The sequence below is a fragment of the Littorina saxatilis genome, linkage group LG3, assembly GCF_037325665.1.
Source record: "Littorina saxatilis isolate snail1 linkage group LG3, US_GU_Lsax_2.0, whole genome shotgun sequence".
In the NCBI taxonomy this organism is placed as follows: domain Eukaryota; kingdom Metazoa; phylum Mollusca; class Gastropoda; order Littorinimorpha; family Littorinidae; genus Littorina; species Littorina saxatilis.
The window spans coordinates 49803251-49822384 of NC_090247.1; the positions used below are offsets into that span (position 1 = coordinate 49803251).

Consider the following 19134-nt stretch of genomic DNA (forward strand, 5'->3'; position numbering starts at 1 on the left):
CCTTTTTAAAAAAAACATTCCGGGGGGCATGCCCCCGGACCCCCCTAGCATGCTCGGCGCTTCGCGCCATCGGTTCGGCGCTTCGCGCCTTCGCTGATAAGATACAAAAAAAAAACAAAAAAAAAAGAACTTTGCACCCCTCACTTTCAAAACCCAGATCCGCTGGCACACACACACACACACACACACTCAGGCTGGCACACACTGACAGGCTGAGACACACACACACTGTCACACACACACACACACACACTCACACACACACACACACACACACACACACACACACATACGCATTATATCGTATCTATATCTCTGTGACACACACACACACCGGCACACACCGGCCTCCCGTCAGTCTTGAAATTAACTGTGACTTGTGTTTATTCAATCAAATGTCTTACGTCTGTATTCAAGTTATTTCATTTTCAACTTGATGTGTGTTTTTTGGCCTTGTTTGTCGGATTTATTTGTTTGTCTGTTTTCGATTTTCTAGTATAGCAAGTTGGCAACTTGGCAACCTAGCAAGTTACGGTCATACCTCTCGAGTTACCTCGCTTGAATGAGAACTCTTTTTCACCAAAGTCAAAATTCATTAATAATGCAAGATGCGAGTGATTTCCCTTGTGTTGAAAAAACGTGGTTCTGTTTTTGTGGAATCTATAGCAGTATAGGGTGTTACGAGCCTACTGCCACAACCATGTCTGGGTCATTCAAAAAGGCTGCCAAGGCGCATCAAAAAGTTCACAGAGAACGATCCCAGGTAACTATTTCAGACAAAGTGCAGCACTGACTGACTGATATTTATTGACTTCGCATACGGCTATGGGTAGGACTTAAACCGGGCTTCTGCCAAAACGAACTCAACTCCAGACAGAATCAGAAGTGAATGCGTTTTTATCACAAATTAGACTCAATTAGTGGAATTCGGGATGTCAATTTCGATCAGCAGCACTTTGGAAGGGAGGGGGGGGGGGGTAATCATTATGGAGTTTATGTGAGATAATCAATGCCGGCTGACGTCCTATTGTATAAACTTCTAGTTCTACCATGCTCTTGCCACAAAAGATCGCTGCCAACCGAACAGATGAGAAACATAAACTTGTTATTAATATTATTCACGTTGGATATCGGGGTTTACCAAATTGATTTCCTTTTAAATCAATTTCCTTCTGTAAAAAACGATAGCTAGGTGTTATTGTTAATCATCTTAATGTGTCATAAGGAGAATCAAAGAAGTGAACGTGAAACCTGTCACACTCACAGGGATGTTGCTACAAACTTTGGTGAATTTGACAAATATGTTCTGACCTCATCAACATGAATAGGACATTTGATCGGCTTCACAGATCTCTATTTCAACTGTGTGGTCATAAACATTATTAATGTATCTGTCACTGTACCAGCACATTTTATCTTCTCACTCTGTCTTCTTTGCATTTCTTCTTGAAGCTATGAAACTAATAAAATGCATTCACAAAGAAAGAGGGGGCACAATACAACTTTTGCTATCCTAGATCCTGTCCCCTGATGTGTATCAGTGTCACTGTCACTGTGTGTGTCTCCCTTCCGACCTACCCCAAGTCTTCCTCGTGTGCCCCTATAAAACGCCCAAGCTGTTGAGTGCTCAAAGGTATCATAATCAGTCTAACTTCAGTCACAGTGCAGTGCAGAAAAGAATCGTCCACCAGGGCTTGCTGTCAAGAAAAGAGACGTTTTTTGAGGTATGCAGTCAGGCTGAACATTGTGACAACCGCTGGGGCCTTTTAAAGCGGCACGTGCATGGCACGCATGGCTCTTTTGCAGTTGGGATGGGAGACACACACACACATATATATATCAGTGACACAAAAGATGAATCGGAGCTCTGCATTGTGTCCCCTGTAAAGCCAACTAATTTGCTTTGTTGTCACTGTTCAGCTTAAAATTTGGGTTAAGTGTACCTTATCATCAGTTGTTGTTGGTTTTAGATCGAACTGATAACCTAGGCAAGGAACTAAGAAAGTGATTTGGGAGTGATAGGCAATTCTACATTTTGAGTATTTGAAAATTATACACTTGCCTGCTTTTACTTCTAGCAGACCCCGCACTGTTTCTCTCTCACTCTGTTGATAAAAAATTGCACCCTGGACAAATAAATAAAGTTATCTCTTTCTCTTTAATTTTCTCTCTTGTATGTCTGTGTGGTCTATTCTTTTTTTCTCACAGTTTATTTTGATTGACACATTTTTTTAAAAATTTGTTCCACTTGAAACAATTAACGAATCACTAGGTGGGTTGGTGCATGTAAAAAAGGATTAAGACAAATAACATGAAATTACCCAGTTACCTCCCTTGCTGAGAAAAAAAAAATGAATCCATGAATTCACACAAACAACCTAGAAAATTTCCTGAAAATTTGGATGTAAAAAGGAGGGGTCTTTATTGGAAATTTTAATTAAACAATTTTCAGAGACATTCTGCGATTCCGTGGTTGTACAGTTATTGCCTCTCTCTGAGATCTGTGACTAAACTATAGGACTATCTTCTTGCGTCATCTGTGTTTGTTAGGTCACAATGTTAACACCACGTCTCAATGATTTAAAAAAAAGTTGAACTTAAGCAGAGCTCTTTGACAAACAACTCATAAACTGGAGTCAAGGGAAGGTTTGTAAATGTTTATTCAAAATAATTCCTTCACTCAATTGATAAGCACACCATCACAGAATATACGTATACAAAGTGTATAAACAAACAGAATTCTAGCGTGTCTGCAATCAGAGCAGCGTCCACACTTTCATTTTTGAGGTGGGTTGTTTTTCTCTCCACCCTACTCTGAGGGCATTGAAACCCAAAAGTCAGTTGCGGGCAGCCGCAGGCCACTAGAGTTGAATGCACTATTTTTATGACTACTGCACCTGACCAATGGCGTGACTATAAGTGAGGGGAGGTGCTTGGTAATGGTAATGACAAACTTTGACATTCACTGGTATTATGGTAAAACTAAAAGTCGTTATTGACCCTTTGTTGGTAGATCAATCGTTGGAAAAAGGAGGACGTTTCCATTCAAAGATTTAGATTAGTTATGATGTGAATTTAGGCATCTGTGCCCAGAAAATTAGTAGTCGGGGAGGGAGGGAGGGGTTAGAACTTAGGGCTGGTCATTATGGGAGGTACTAGTACTGCTGTATAAAATTTATAAACAAAGGACTGTTGATTCACCGCTTGAAATGAACAACAAACTCATTTTCCATGTGGTCGTTATAGACATTGTTCACAGTTTAAATGGTCATCTGCAGTCACAAGGGCAGGTTCGGCTGTATTCCAATATATTATTATATCATTATATGTCTGTTGTTTTAGGTCTTGAGCGACTGTGGAGTACAATACATATTTTTATAATGTATATAATATCTCATGTGTTTGATGTTGCAGCCTGCACACAGAGCTCACCTTGGTCAGCTGGAGAAACACAAAGATTATGTGGAGCGTGCTCGGTGAGTTAGCACTGAGTTTATGTGTATACAGTGTAGGCAAGTGCGTTCATCCTGCTAATGATATGCCATACATGATCATTTACTATCCTATTTTTATTAAATTGATGCATTGCCTAACTGTCTTTAAACATGCTTTTCATGTTCACTCATTTTGCGTTCCTTACCTGGCCATCTAGCTTGTCTAAGTACATCAATACAACTACTTTCTTTGCACTCCTTATCTACGTGTGTCACATTTGTCGTCAAGAATGTGTTCGGTTTGATTTTACATTTAGTCAAGTTTTGGCTAAATGGTTTAACATAGACGGGGAATGGAGACGAGGGTGGTGGTGTGTGAAACTCCACATGAGAGTTCCTACTAGAATGATATCCCTAGACGTTTTGTTTCATTTTTGGATAAATGTCTTTGATGATGTCATATTGGGCTTTTTGTAAAACTAAAAGTTGAGGCGACACTGTCAAACCCTCATTTTTCAATCAAATTGATTGAAACTTTGGTCACGCAATCTTCGACGTAGCCCGGACTATGAGATTGCATTTCAGCTTGGAAACTTAAGAATAAATTAATGAGTTTGGTCATTAAAAATGTCAAAATACCTATAAAAATTAGAATGTCAGTAATCGATCCAAAAATGATTTCATTTTATTTTTATCACTTCCTGATTCCAAAAACATACAGATATGTTATGTTTGGATTAACAACAAGCTCAGAAAGTTAAAGAATACAGAAAAGCGTGCTTTCCGACTAGCGCAAACGTTACTGCGCTATGCGCTAATGCAGGCTTGTCGTTTTCACTGTGAAAAGTGTCAGCAATTTCCTTGCCACTGAGATTGACGAAGCTGTATTGTCTCAGTGAAAATATGCAGTGTATTCTGTGAGTTCGACAGATTGACTAAATGTAGTAATTTTGCCCGACACTATTTGTTTTTTGTTTTGGTTCTTGTTTTTAGATTATTTTGTATCACAATGCTTATCATGTGAAAGATGTAGGTGTAATTATTACTATTTGTAGTGTACTGTTTCATGTACATTCTAGTGAGCTTCAGAATGTATCTGTACTAGAGAGTGTTTGTTTGAAGTTTTTCTATCATAATTTGTTTTGTTTTGGTAAGTGCAAGGAAGTCTTACTTTTTGAAAAGTACATGTAATAGTTATGGCTGTAATTTGTTTGGCTGCAGGGATTACAACAAGAAAAAGGAAAAGATCAAGGCACTACGTGTGAAGGCAGCAAACAGGAATCCAGATGAGTTTTACTTCAACATGGTCTCCACAGAGAAAGTGGTATGAATAAGAAACAAACTTGATTTCTTTTAAGAAAAAAATGACATCAGTTCCGAGTTATGTTCTTGTTTACAATTCTGGCACATAGCAACAATTACAAAAACCAATGCCAAACATTCTGGACACACTTTAACCCACAGACAACAAAATATTTGCACACATTTACTCACACGCTCAGGACATACTTGACTGTCTACTCAATGGTATGTGTTGTGCAAATAGGAGCAGATGTCTGCTTCAGTAAAGTTCACTTTCTGTGCACACAAAAAAGAAGTAGAGTCCATGCCGCCAAAAATCGATTTTTGGTAGACAAGTGACTGATGATCATTGCATTTATTATTTACCCTGTGTATATAATATAATAGACGCGTGTGTGTGTGTGTCCTTTGGGTACTTTTTGGCTCACGTAAGTGTAGCCTATGCGATGCTAACTTTTGTCTGTCTGTGCGTGCGTATGTATGTATGTGTATGTCTGTGGTAGAAACTCTAACATTTGAAGACGTCACATTACATTGACGTCACATTATGACGTAAGAGGGTTAGACGTCACGCGAAGGAATTACTGAAAGTCTCGGTCATTGTTAATTTGAGCGGGCCGAGACTAGTTGCCAGTCGTGTCCCTGTAAGTAGGCTACATGCAGACAGATAGATCTAGTGTCTCGCTTTCTTGCACAGTTTCACCTATGCTCTTTCTGTGTGTGTGTGTATGTGTGACGGAGTGATTGAGTTTGTGTTTCTGTTTGTCGATTTCTTACGTGAGCCTTGAAGGCTTCGCCTCTTGTTCTTCTTACTATCTTTATTGTAAATTACTTCATGTTACAGCTCTTTTCAAGTCCTTGACAAAAATACGTACACAAATTTTGGATTTTGATTCATAGAAAATAAATGTTCAGGGGAGCATGCCCCCCAACTCCATTGTTTAGTATGTGAATAAACAAACCAGTAAGTAACCTTTCTAAAACAAAAATCAGTTGTAGTTTTCAGAGTTAAATTTCTTTCAATCACTTCCCATGTCTAGCGTATCCAGCCTTGTCATAGCTTCATAACATATTGGAGGAAGTAAGAATGCAATACAGTAAATGTAATGTTTAATTGTGAATTAGGGTTGAGATGTTTTAGTATTTTGTATATGAAAATGTTAAAGTGTGTGAGTGTGTGTGTGGAAACAGCATGGAGACATCACTATATATATAGATGTCGCAAATTTTGACACCGCAGACACAACAGCAATGTTTAATACATTTTTATTCTTGTCCCTTTATGTAATGTAAGATTTTGTGCCAAAAGTAAGTAATTTTCTGTGCCACAGATTAATGTTTCAGTCTCATGTACAGTCAAATATATAATATTATTTTATTGATTAAAAGGGCACACTAAAGCGTCTTCCCGAACGTAACAAAAACAAGTCACGTAAGGCGAAATAACAACATTTAGTCAAGCTGTCAAACTCAAAGAATGAAACTGAATGCACTGCATTTTTTCACAATGACCGTAGTCCGCTGCTCGTACAAAAGGCAGTGAAATTAACGAGCCTGTTTAGCGCGGTAGTGGTTGGGTTGTGCTGCAAAGCACGCTTTTCTGTAACTTTCTGAGCGTGTTTTTAATCCAAACATATCATATCTATATGTTTTTGGAATCAGGAACCGACAAGGAATAAGATGAAATTGTTTTTAAATCGATTTCGGAAATTTGATTTTAATCATAATTTTTATATTTTTTATTTTTAGAGCTTGTTTTTAGTCCGAATATAACATATTTATATGTTTTTGGAATCAGAAAAGGATAAAGACTAAGATAAACGTAAATTTGGATCATTTTATATAAAAATAATTTTAATTACATTTTTCGAATTTTTAATGACCAAAGTCATTAATCATTTTTTAAGCCTCCAAGCTGAAATGCAATACCAAAGTCCGGCCTTCGTCGAAGATTGCTTGGCCAAAATTTCAATCTTTCTTTATTTGGTGTTTAACGTCGTTTTCAACCACGAAGGTTATATCGTGACGGGGAAAGGGGGGAGATGGGATAGAGCCACTTGTCAATTGTTTCTTGTTCACAAAAGCACTAATCAAAAATTTGCTCCAGGGGCTTGCAACGTAGTACAATATATTACCTTACTGGGAGAATGCAAGTTTCCAGTACAAAGGACTTAACATTTCTTACATACTGCTTGACTAAAATCTTTTCAAAAATTGACTATATTCTATACAAGAAACACTTAACAAGGGTAAAAGGAGAAACAGAATCCGTTAGTCGCCTCTTACGACATGCTGGGGAGCATCGGGTAAATTCTTCCCCCTAACCCGCGGGGTTTCAATTTGATTGAAAAATGAGGGTGTGACGGTGCCGCCTCAACTTTTGCAAAAAGCCGGATATGACGTCATCAAACTGACAAAGACATTTATCCAAAAAATGAAAAAAACGTCCGGGGATATCATACGACTCTCATGTCAAATTTCATAAAGATCAGTCCAGTAGTTCACTCTGAATCGCTCTACACACACACACGCACAGACAGACACACACACACACACACACATATATACCACGACCCTCGTCTCGATTCCCCCTCTATGTTAAAACATTTAGTCAAAACTTGACTAAATGTAAAAAAGAAGCAATACAGTACATGTAACATCAATTGGCAATATCAGAATATTAATGAAGATTTCTCTCCAAACAGGATGGGGTGCACCAGACGAAGGAGGAGAAACTGGAGAAGTTGACAGAGGAGCAAGAGCTGCTAATGCAGAGGAATGACCTACGTTATGTCACAATGAAAAGAAATGTTGAGTTGAAGGTGAGAGTTTCTGTAAGGTATGAAGGTGGCGCTTACTGGTTACTGGAAACTTAGTTGCACAGTGGTACCTCTGTTTTAAGACTAGGTCTCCCCAAAATGTACATCGCTGTGTCCTGTGTGCACTAGTAGCCGGGAAAAAATGTACCAGAAGTTCATGGATTTGGTACAGGGATGCACCTAACCTGTAAAGCTATGTCCTTGGACGCACTATATCCGTTATTGTGCATACCATCGGTACTGTTTTAAGCAAATGTTCTCAAGATCTGAACTGATGCAAATTTACAGAGTTAATCTCACAGATACATGTATGACTATAATGTTTTTGTGTAGGACTCCAAATGTCCTTTTGCGGAAGAATGTGTCTTCTGAAAGCAAGAACATTAATCACTCTTTTGACACCTTATTCAAGGAAGGGGATCCTGAGACCCTCTGGGTTGAGAGTCTGTGTGAAGCCCCGAAGACCACCAACAATCAGAAAAAAATAAGGGTTTCTAACAGAGTCTTAAAAGGCAGCTGTCGGGTTACCGGGCCTCAAAAATGCACGGAGTCACGTGCAAAGTTGCATTTTAAAGTTTTCTGAGTAGATTCAACAAAAGACTGTTGAATTGTTCCACAAGAACACACTTTTATTTACATGATAACAATGTGTGAAACTTGCTGCTGGTACTCACAATCTGAAAGAAAGCGAAGTTGTTGGCGGGTCAAAACGATGTGAAATCTGTGACCAACAACTCTGTTAGTACAATAAGAGCATACACAGTTTTAGCCTCTGGCCGGCTGCAGTGACGTCAATCTAGGACAGCGATTAGGCTGATACGAAGACTCCAGTATAGCGTTATCACTAGGACAGCTGTAAAGGTTCCATGCATGATTGGAGAGGTGGCGGGATACATGAAGCAAATCTCTGGGATTGTGTACTCATTGACATTATCTCTCAAGGGGAAGTCTTTCTCGCACCCCGTCTTTAGTTTTTCTTCGCCCACCCGTGAAGTGCACTTCTTCAGGGCAAGATGAGATGCCCTGACCGTGCCTACTTCACGGTATGAAGACAGAGAGCTTTCCACGCAAGTGATTCCTGAATTTATGTCACGCGTCCAAGGGAAGTAATTTTCGAGCACATTGGACTCGCTCGGACCAAGAATGCAGACTTTCTTTGATTAAAAGCATATTAGCATGTCTGAAATCTTGGGACTTGTGTTATTGAGCTTTGAAAATCAACCAGTAACTAATAGGTATAGTTTCAGTTACATGAGAAGTCACACTGTTGAACGGATTTTGAGAGCCACAACCCAACAGCTGCCCTTTAAAGGCATATTAACTCGATGAATATACACGCTAATTGCTTTACCAACAGCTGGAGACATGCTAAATTAAGTTCCCTGCAAAATATTGTGGTCTAGGACCCCTTAAATGTTGAGATATTTGAATTTTTATTTTGATCTAGATCGTCCTATTTATAGATTTGCCAACAGAGGGAATGTTGACGCAAGGGAAATAACTCCGCGTCTTTGTTGACATCCTCACTTTTTCAGAGGCTAGAACAAGCTGTAATGCATGTATATGGTCCGCGCATTGCGACATATCGTCATTATATGGCCTTATGATGCATTTGACATCGATTGTGGGCAAACTACACTTTGTAAACACGGGAGCGCGTACATATGCCTTTAACATAGGTGTGATTTTACTGATACATATACTGTGGGGAAAAAGTATGAGAAGATGCAGTCTTAAAGTAGAGGGAGTCTTAAGTTAGAATAGACAGTCCTCAGATACAGGTTTTACTCTAGTACAACAGTTTTCAGTTGGAATTAATTTGTTTTTATCTCTGTGCAATTACAAAGGAGTCTTGATTCACTCTGACCAGGTTTGGTAGTCATGGAATGGCAAAAGGGGTGCAATCTCACATGGAACATTTGTGATGGTGACGGGCACATTGGCTTAGTGGATAAGACATAGGCCTACCAATCAGAGGGTTGTGGGTTCAAATTCCGGCTGCACCTGGTGGGTTAAGGGTGGAGATTTTTCCAATCTTCGAGGTCAACTTATGTGGATACCTGCTACTGCCTTATCCTCCTTCGTGTGTACAGGCAAGCACAAGAAAAAATCATGTTATCCATATTAGGAGTTCGGTGGGTTATACTTATAGAAACACGAAAATGCCCAGCATGCTTACCCGGAAAGCGGCGTATGGCTGTCTAAATGGCAGGGTAAAAACAGTCATATACATATAACCGACTCGTGCGAAAAACAACAAGTGAACTGTGGGGGTTTTAACTCAACTTAACTCAACTCAACTCAACTCAAATTTATTAATCCATATGGAAATTGTATTGTAACAATACTCATTTCCAATCAAAAGAATAAGAATGCATAATAAAAAATAAAAACATCATAAGAAAATAAGTGAGTATGATTATTATGAGTATGATCACAGTCTCACTAACGCAAACAGTCATCCGTCAAGTCACATGAATGAAAAAGAAGATTTGTTATGGGGACATAGGGCGGGGATGTAGCTCAGTCGGTAGCGCGCTGGATTTGTATCCAGTTGGCCACTGTCAGCGTGAGTTCGTCCCCACGTTCGGCAAGAGATTTATTTCTCAGAGTCAACTTTGTGTGCAGACTCTCCTCGGTGTCCGAACACCCCCGTGTGTACACGCAAGCACAAGACCAAGTGCGCATGAAAAAGATCCTGTAATCCATGTCAGAGTTCGGTGGGTTGTAGAAACACGAAAATACCCAGCATGCTTCCTCCGAAAACGGCGTATGGCTGCCTAAATGGCGGGGTAAAAAACGGTCATACACGTAAAATTCCACTCGTGCAAAAAACACGAGTGTACGTGGGAGTTTCAACCCATGAACACAGAAGAAGAAGAAGAAGAAGAAGAATAGACAGTCCTCAGATAGAGGTTTTACTCTAGTACAACAGTTTTCAGTTGGAATTAATTTGTTTTTATCTCTGTGCAATTACAAAGGAGGATAACTGAGTTGATTCAGACAAGGTTTGGTAGTCATGGAATGGCAACAGCGGTGCAATCTCACATGGAACATTTGTGATGGTGACGGGCGCATTGGCTTAGTGGATAAGACATAGGCCTACCAATCAGAGGGTTGTGGGTTCAAATTCCGGCTGCGCCTGGTGGGTTAAGGGTGGAGATTTTTCCAATCTCCGAGGTCAACTTATGTGGATACCAGCTACTGCCTTATCCTCCTTCGTGTGTACAGGCAAGCACAAGAAAAAATCATGTTATCCATGAAGGAGTTCGGTGGGTTATACTTATAGAAACACAAAAATACCCAGCATGCTTACCCGGAAAGCGGCGTATGGCAGGGTAAAAACGGTCATATACATATAACCCACTCAAGCGAAAAACAACAAGTGAACTGTGTGAGTTTTAGCACATGAATGAAGAAGAAGATTTGTTATGGGGACATGAGCATATACTATTTTACAGGAAGATGACACAGCATGCTAGAACGTTCCCTTTCTACATAGACTTTTTCTGCAGTTTGACAAAACTCGCAGATTCTGAACAGCTTGTTCTTGCAAACATTTATAGTTTAAAAGCAAACTGATTGAAACCTCTCAGCATGCAAGCAACATATTTTAACACCTTTTAAGTGGCGTCTTTCTTTTTATGAACTTCCATTTTTGTTTTTATAAATTAGAACTGTATGCACCTGTTCATGTAAATGCTATAATCCCTTTCTGTATGGTATTTGCAGAAAATTGAGAAGTTGAAAGCTGACCTTCAACTGTTGGATCCACAGTTTCGACAGAACAAGCACATAGTATTTGTGGATTCAAAAAAAGATGGTGAGTGAACTGTTATGTTGCTTAACCACTTGACTGCCTTTGGACGGGTATACCCGTCATGTGCTTGTGCAGACACAGCGCCTTAGGCCTCTCCGTTCCGGGATTTTCCAGAATACTATGTCACTGCTGACACAAAAATAGCAGCCAATGGCTTGGTAGGATACCTCATTCTCATGAATAAACATAAATGGTGACGCGGTTTTGCGTCTGAAGGCTATTTTCGACCTTGGCGACAGGGTAAGGGAGAGAAATCTCGACTTGTCAAAATGGCTAACGGGGACAGTCGACCGGGCCCTAGTAGGGAAAAACAAAGCCGGACTGACGCTACAGGCAGTGCAAATGATTATGGATACTGACAGGGGAAGGGGGAGATCTTCTTTCGGACGATTCGTTGGAAACAGGTAGATGATAGTGATTATAATCCTTTCTTGGAGCGAGCAAAACAGCCACGTGTGTTTGATCCACAGGCACCGGAAGATGCGCCGGACTGATTTTTCAAAAGTTCATATTTAAACATCATTATAAGCCAAACTAATTATTATTTCCATGATTAGACACTAAAAACAGATTCTTGGTTCAATTTCCCTTACAAATAACATAGGTTTTACTTACCTACCTACTGCCAGTTTGGAGCTAGAATTTTTTGTGAATTATTACACTCCGAACTCCAATATTCCCTGGCAGTCAGGAATGCACATACGCAAGTTTTGATTGGCAACGAAAGGGTTAAACAAATCAGTGGTTTTTTTCTTCAGGTAAGGCTTTTTGGCAAATATGTATCTTTTCCCCCACAAAAATCATTTGGCAAGTTTTTTTAGCATAATTTCAGCATTTTTCCTGTGTTGCCGTGTAGTAGTGCTTGAACGTTAAAAAAAATGTTAAAAAAAGTTGCAAAAAGCGATATCAATACATTTAGTGAAGCTGGTGGCCTGAAACTAAAAGATCAACTCTGATATCCCATCAAGACTTTTAAAATCAGGCTTACCGATACCGAGTTTGCCAACATAAGACCTAATATTCACAAACTGATTTTCTTTTCTTAGGAGCACATTTGTACAGTAAACATAATATATCTAATATTTTTTAATCCAGGAATTGATCAGGAATATTATCACTTTTCAGTGTTTAAGTAAAAAGGTCAACCTTTATGAAAACATTTAATTAACAAACTAATAGATATTTTCCGGACACAACTCAGTCAGGACTTACAAGCGAAAAGGAGTTGCGCCCCCCTAACAAAACCTGCATAAAAGGACAAACAGTTTTAAACACATGGTCGAACAGGGAACACATACATGTAGTCGACCAGTTAAAACAACGATCGCTGCAAATAACTCACTATGTATGTTATGCAGTGTCCGCTCAATACTATTCCATTTCTTTCAAAAATATATACATTGCAGTTAACGATTTGTATCGGCAATGCTGGATCACTTGCACTCAAGTGTTAGGGACAATGTGTTTTGCCTGAGGTCACGTGAGTTTTGCTTGAGGTCGAGGTCACGGCAGCATTGGAAACAGAAATGTGTGCTTAGCGATCACTGCAGTGATTGTAACTCCGATGTGCATATTTTTGAACGAAAAAGCAACATATGGATTAGACACTGCATAACAGTTAACATAAAAATCAGAGCCAGTTATTCGCTGCGATCGTTGCTTTAACTCGTCGACCATGTGTTTCCTGTTCAGTGTTCGATGTTTTGTTAGCGGGGCGTAACTCTTCAAAAAGGCTTGACTAAATGTATAAAGTTGGCCTGGGAAACTATTGAACAGTGCATCCTTCCATTTTACAACTTGCTTTTATTTTTAAATCACAATTATGGGAAATTCAGTTCTTGACTGGGTTTGTATTCTTCCACCATTTGTTACTTTCATACCATATTTGCCACTTGCAGTACTTACATGTTAATCCGTTGATGTTTTCAAATCCCACAGTTTTTATTCAATCCAGGAATCTTTAAGAATTCAACATTTTGACTTATGTTTTTAAATTTAAAGATAATTAGATTCAAGGAATGCATAACAGTCTTTTGAGCCTTTTGACTAAAGCAAGTGTGTCATTTTCTGCTGCAGTTCCAAGAGCCAGAACTCGGTTGGAAGAAGGGAAGAGACAGCAGGAAGCCATTCTAGCAGTGACACCAGAACAGCAGCAGGTGACGTTCTCTTTCCTATTTTAACAAGATAAACAATAAAAAATAATTATACTCGTCAGAAACTTGGACAATCAAACATGAACTCAAATATGGACCGGTTCTGACTCAAGGTCTTTGTTGTGTTTCACTGTATTGTGTACTGTTGATTGTTTGAAATACGATGAGTTCGGCCGGTGATAAAAACGCTTGACGAAACAACTTTTAGACTACTTTTTTCAACAAGAAAATATCTTAGCCGACTCAGTATTTTGATACTGTACTTGTTCCACTTTTGTGGAATGTTACGTGATATGAGTCTGGATTAACCTAGTTCAGTGATAAACATGTTACTAGTGCCAATTTGAATTTCGTAAGAAGTGACGAGATGCGAGGTGATCGGGACAAAGTGGCCGAGTGGTAACGCACTTGCGCTCGGAAGCGAGAGGTTGCGAGTTCGACCCTGGGTCAGGGCGTTAGCAATTTTCTCCCCCCCTTTCCTAACCTAGGTGGTGGGTTCAAGTGCTAGTCTTTAGGATGAGACGAAAAACCGAGGTCCCTTCGCGTACACTACATTGGGGTGTGCACGTTAAAGATCCCACGATTGACAAAAGGGTCTTTCCTGGCAAAATTGTATAGGCATAGATAAAAAATGTCCACCAAAATACCCGTGTGACTTGGAATAATAGGCCGTGAAAAGTAGGATATGTGCCGAAATGGCTGCGATCTGCTGGTCGATGTGAATGCGTGATGTATTGTGTAAAAAATTCCATCTCACACGGCATAAATAGATCCCTGCGCCTTGAGTCCGAGTCTGGAGATACGCGCACGATATAAGACTTCATATAAATGCAAAATTGGGGTTCCCAGGCCTGGATTTATGCAAGAGATGATTGATGTTTGGGTTTGTATCTGCTATGACAACAGGCGCCTTGGCCTAGTGGATAAGATGCCGGTCTTCCATGCAGAATGTTGAGTGTTTGAATCCCGGCCGCATCTGGTGGAGACTTTTCAATCTCCCAGGTCAACTTCTGTTCAGACCTCCTAGTGCCATTTCCCATTTGTGTGTGCACTCAAACACAAGACTAACTGCACACTTAAAAGATCATGAGTTCAGTAGGTTATAAACAGATGAAAATACCTAGCATGCATCCTCCCAAACTGGCGTATGGCAAAGTAAAAATAATCAAACATGCAAAAACCATTTGTGCAACAAAAAACCAAAAAGTGTTTCAGCCTTTGAATGCAAATGAATCATTTGCTGTGGAAAAGTTATTGTTCTTGAATGTTAGTCACAGCCTTTCATTTCCTGAGAAGAAAATAAATGTAGATTTTAGAATCCAGATACAGAATTAAACAATTTCAGCTATTGAGCTATGTTGTTTTGATTAATTCTCTCTTCTAAGCTCCTCCTCTTCTCCCTTGTCCTCAGTGGCAGTGTGGTACAGTAAAACCTGCGAGCAAAGGACACTCTTGGGGAGCCTTGCCACTGTCCTTTGTAGCAAGGTGTCCTTTTTTATGAATATGAATGCGCCAACATTTTTTTGGAAAAAAAACATCCAACAGTCACTGATTCATTTTTGCCACAGTGATTATTAAAACTCAAAGTTTTGAAGCCCTCAAGTTTTTTTGTTTTTTGTAAAAAAAAGAAGAGAGAGAGAGAGAGGGAGAGAGGGAGAGAGAACAAGCGAGAGAGAGAGAGACAGAGACACAAAGACAGAGACAGAGAGCGGTGCAATCGGTTTCTTATCTGAAGCAATGGGCCATTCACTGGACGATTCTTTGATCGAGCTGTTGAAAACCACTCGAAGAGTTCTTCGTTCAACTCATCATAGGTTGTTTTTCTTCTCTTAACACATTTTGCCGTCGATCTGGCACCGGAGTCCCACTGACTGAGAATTTGTGTTCGATCAGCTTTTATGTTGGAAATTTGAGTTTTTCTGCAATTCAGCTCATCAGCAACTTTTCGAACGGTCTTTATGACATCGACTCTCTCTTCTAAAGTCAATTTTTCGTTTTGGCATGATGAGACGAAGACGAAGGATGAGACGAAGATGCATCACAGTTCAGAAAGTAGAAACCCGAAATGTTTGTGAGTTCACGGCATCGACCAATGAGCGTGCACCATACAAAAATCAACTTCTTTCAAGTGCTGTCATTGGCTTACAAAATAAGCTTCTCGCGCGTTCACATCGCCAGCGAGATTGTATTTGCAGAACCAAGATGGCGGACCAGCGTCTGCTAAAAGCTGTCTGCTTCAAGGGTTTGTCCATTGTTGACAAGTTACGAACCCAATCGGTACCAAAAAAGGGTGTCCGCGTCCGCGCCTTTGAGGTGTTCGCTCTTTTAAGGTGTTTTTGAGAGTAAAATACATCCGTCCTCACTTGAATTGTCCGTTATGCAAAGGTGTCCGCCGAAATAAGGGTCCGATGGATGCAGGTTTTACTGTATCTGTGAATGTACTGTCTGTATGACCATGAATTTGTGTGTGCTGACTCTTAATTTACTCCACTTTTTCTGTACACAGGATATGGACAAGAAATACGGGATGCTGGCCAAGAGGTACGGCCGTCTTAAAGAACTGACCACTATCATCGACAAACTGGAGGTCTCCACCCATCTCACTAAGGTTAGAGCTAAGAGGACTGAAAAGAAAGAAAGAACGGCGACACTTTGACCACTGGGGTGGTCAGGCACAAGAAGTACTCAAAAAAGGAAGAAGAAAGACGACGGAACAGAATTTTGTGCAGTGCTTTTTGGTCTTTTTGTTGTTCGCTCTCACATGCAGTCGCCATTCTTCTTCTGCTATGAGGACTTCCATACTGGAAATTCAACATTCAAAAGGAATTTATGATAACTAATGTGTCTATGCAAACTGCGAGCAAATTCAAAACAGCACTTTTAGCAAGGGAGGGTATGTTCAATGTCTTCTCCTCGTTCATATTACTGTGTGACTTTGTAATATGTTCGAACCTGCCTTGGTGACCACCTCTCCATAACTACCACCTTCCCAGTATGTCAACCTAAAAAGATCCCTGGCGAAGCTTGTTTTCTGTGTAGTTTACCTGTGTATAATGATCACTTGGTTGCTTTATAGGTGATTGTTACAGACAGGTTTGACTACGTATAGAGAATGCAAGGTGGCACTGTGATGCTCATGATATTCTCTCAGAATTATTACTTAAAAAAGAACACACTGTTGAAGGCAGATAGAAGAAGACAGCTATGTATGTATTTGTCTGATGTTCTTGGCCTGACCTGTTTATCATTAACATAGCATTACAGTTTAACACTAGTTTCAGCCAAGAAGGTGAAATTATTGCAAAATCAAGTTTGGTTTTTAATGAAAATACTATCTGTTCATTTTTCAGGACAAAACCAGCAAGAAAAAGTTAGTGAAGGAAGAGACAAAAGAGTGTGCGGCTGTCTACAGGTGGTGCTACCAGAGGAAGCGGTGACACCAGAATATTCATTTTCAATGCATGTGTGTTAGTGTTACATTTCAGCCAATGAATTGGTTTATGAGTGTTTGTCAGTATGTCCATTTGTGAAGCTAGAGGCAAGGATCATGTGTATGTGTGTGCGTGAGTGTGTGTGTGTGATACTGATACTATGAAAATGATGTTGGTGGACGTACAGTAGAATACAAATGCAGATGACATGGATGGTTGATTTTGAATACAGTAGAACCCTCCCCAATGTTAGACTTCCTCTCTTCAAATACCTTACTTTGTAACTTTTTCACACTTTCTCTTCATAGTCTCTGTAAATTTAACTCAATTTTAAAACTCCCTCCTTTTTAAGACCTGTCCCCTGTTTCTTACAGGCGAGAATAGGCGAGAGTGGGGCAAGACAGTACCGTTTCTTGGGCACATCTCGCCACGAGTGACGCTAGCCGACGCTAGGTAGCTTTGGGCTTGCTCGCTTAGCGAGAAAACATGGCAGCCACGCTTGTCCATGTTTTTTTAACGACCAGTGCAGACGACCTTTTCGGAATCAACCAATGGTGTTTGATTCTTGTGTAGCTAGCCTGATCAAACCGTTTCATAGACAATCTCGCCTCCTAGCTTCGCGAGCGGCTAGCCGAAAGAATATCTCGCCTGAAAGAAACACGCGACTGATTATCTCAGATTTGTTGAGGTCTTACAAATAGGGTTCCACTGTAGTTCAAAGTGTGCGTATCATTCTTATTTGTTTGGTAAAACGGACAAACTTGGTAAGACGCCGTTTCATTAAAAAAAAAAAATTACAAATAAAAAGGACATGAAAACATTGAATGTTCTTTTACAATATTCTTGTGTCCTTACGTGTATGTGAAGATGTGCTTGTACCTTGTGTCTTGTTCATTTGTAAAGCAAGAAAATCTCAACCTGGTGTTTGTTTGTTTGTGTTTGTATGTTTTTATCTTCTTTTTTAAACAAATCTAGTGGCATTTAGATAACTACTTGAAATAGTTACCTGTCATCCTTACAAGACAGGCCGGTAGGGATGCAAGACAATGTACTTGCAAGATTAAAGGCACAGTAACCTTTAACATGCTACACAACAGAACAGCCTGAAAAATTTGATTCAAGTAAGGAATTATAAATACAACAACAAAAATAATAACAAATTATGTCTTCCGTCTAAAAAACAAAACAAAAACATTGTATTGACACATCTCTTTGTTTAAATACACTTCTGATTTTTACATGAAGCCTTGTCCATCCCAACAAATGAAGAAAGTATTAGAGCTGCGGTATACAAGGTTTTGTGGTAAGTGATGTTAACCCAAAAAAGAAGACTAATACATCAAATGAAAACTGCTCGTTCAAGACTTCTCTGGCCAAACTGAGTTGTAGCGATGAATTAATTAACAGCTATATTTGATACAAAAAGCCATCAGATACAATCAAAACGGTGCAAGTGCGACTAATGTTTTGACATATTCTTTTCCATTCGCACATAAAACAGTACCAGAAATGTCTGGTTAATGTGAACACTGAAAAGACTAATACATTGAACCCTACATTTTAAAACCTCCCAAAATATGAGAAAATCGGGTCTTAAAATTAAAAAGGAGGGAGTCTTAAACGGGGGTAAATCTCCAGACGTTATCCGCAGACAACCAGAAAAGCTATAGGGTCTTAAAGGGTGGTTCCACTGTAACGTCTTGGTGCATTACTTTACACACAGTGGAAAAAGAAAGCAGGAGAACTAGAGGGGGGAAACGCCAAAATACATAATAAGAGTAGGGTTGAGTCATAACATCTTAAGTTGACAGTAATTGGTAGCGTTTGATGTACAGGACTAATTATGGTACTTCAATTGGCTTGGTAAATGGTTTGATTTGAATGCAATCCAGGAAACACTACCATATGTTTTTTCCTCTCTCTCTCTCTCTCTCTCTCTCCCCCCTTCAAACATACATGCAGGGCCGGACTAGGCTAAGAGGGGGGGGGGGGGGGGGGTTGCCAGTGGTGGTCCAGGGCGAAGCCCCCTGAAGCTGATGGGTAGGTCATATTCTGAGATAGGAAAATGGTCGCTCCTTGCATGAAACGGCATAAAATAAACAATAATACAAAATGTTTTAAATAAGTGAGGTACATGTTTAGGCTAGGGGAGGGGGGGTGCGCAACCCCCATACC

General features: G+C 39.8%; 1 protein-coding gene across 2 annotated transcripts in view; it reads left to right on the forward strand.

Annotated features, from left to right (window-relative positions):
• LOC138962558 (probable U3 small nucleolar RNA-associated protein 11) overlaps positions 1 to 17756 on the forward strand; it is a 60704-nt gene extending 42948 nt beyond the window's left edge. Inside the window, exons 4-11 of one of the 2 annotated variants that reach the window (XM_070334412.1) lie at positions 667 to 763; positions 3415 to 3476; positions 4656 to 4758; positions 7442 to 7558; positions 11288 to 11378; positions 13452 to 13531; positions 16035 to 16136; positions 16879 to 17756. In XM_070334412.1, the coding sequence (XP_070190513.1) occupies positions 667 to 763; positions 3415 to 3476; positions 4656 to 4758; positions 7442 to 7558; positions 11288 to 11378; positions 13452 to 13531; positions 16035 to 16136; positions 16879 to 16965 (739 nt within the window). In that variant the 3' untranslated portion in view covers positions 16966 to 17756. The remainder of the gene's footprint in view (positions 1 to 666; positions 764 to 3414; positions 3477 to 4655; positions 4759 to 7441; positions 7559 to 11287; positions 11379 to 13451; positions 13532 to 16034; positions 16137 to 16878) is intronic. The other variant, XM_070334413.1, reaches the window with a different exon arrangement.
• The last annotated feature ends 1378 nt before the right edge of the window (positions 17757 to 19134 follow it).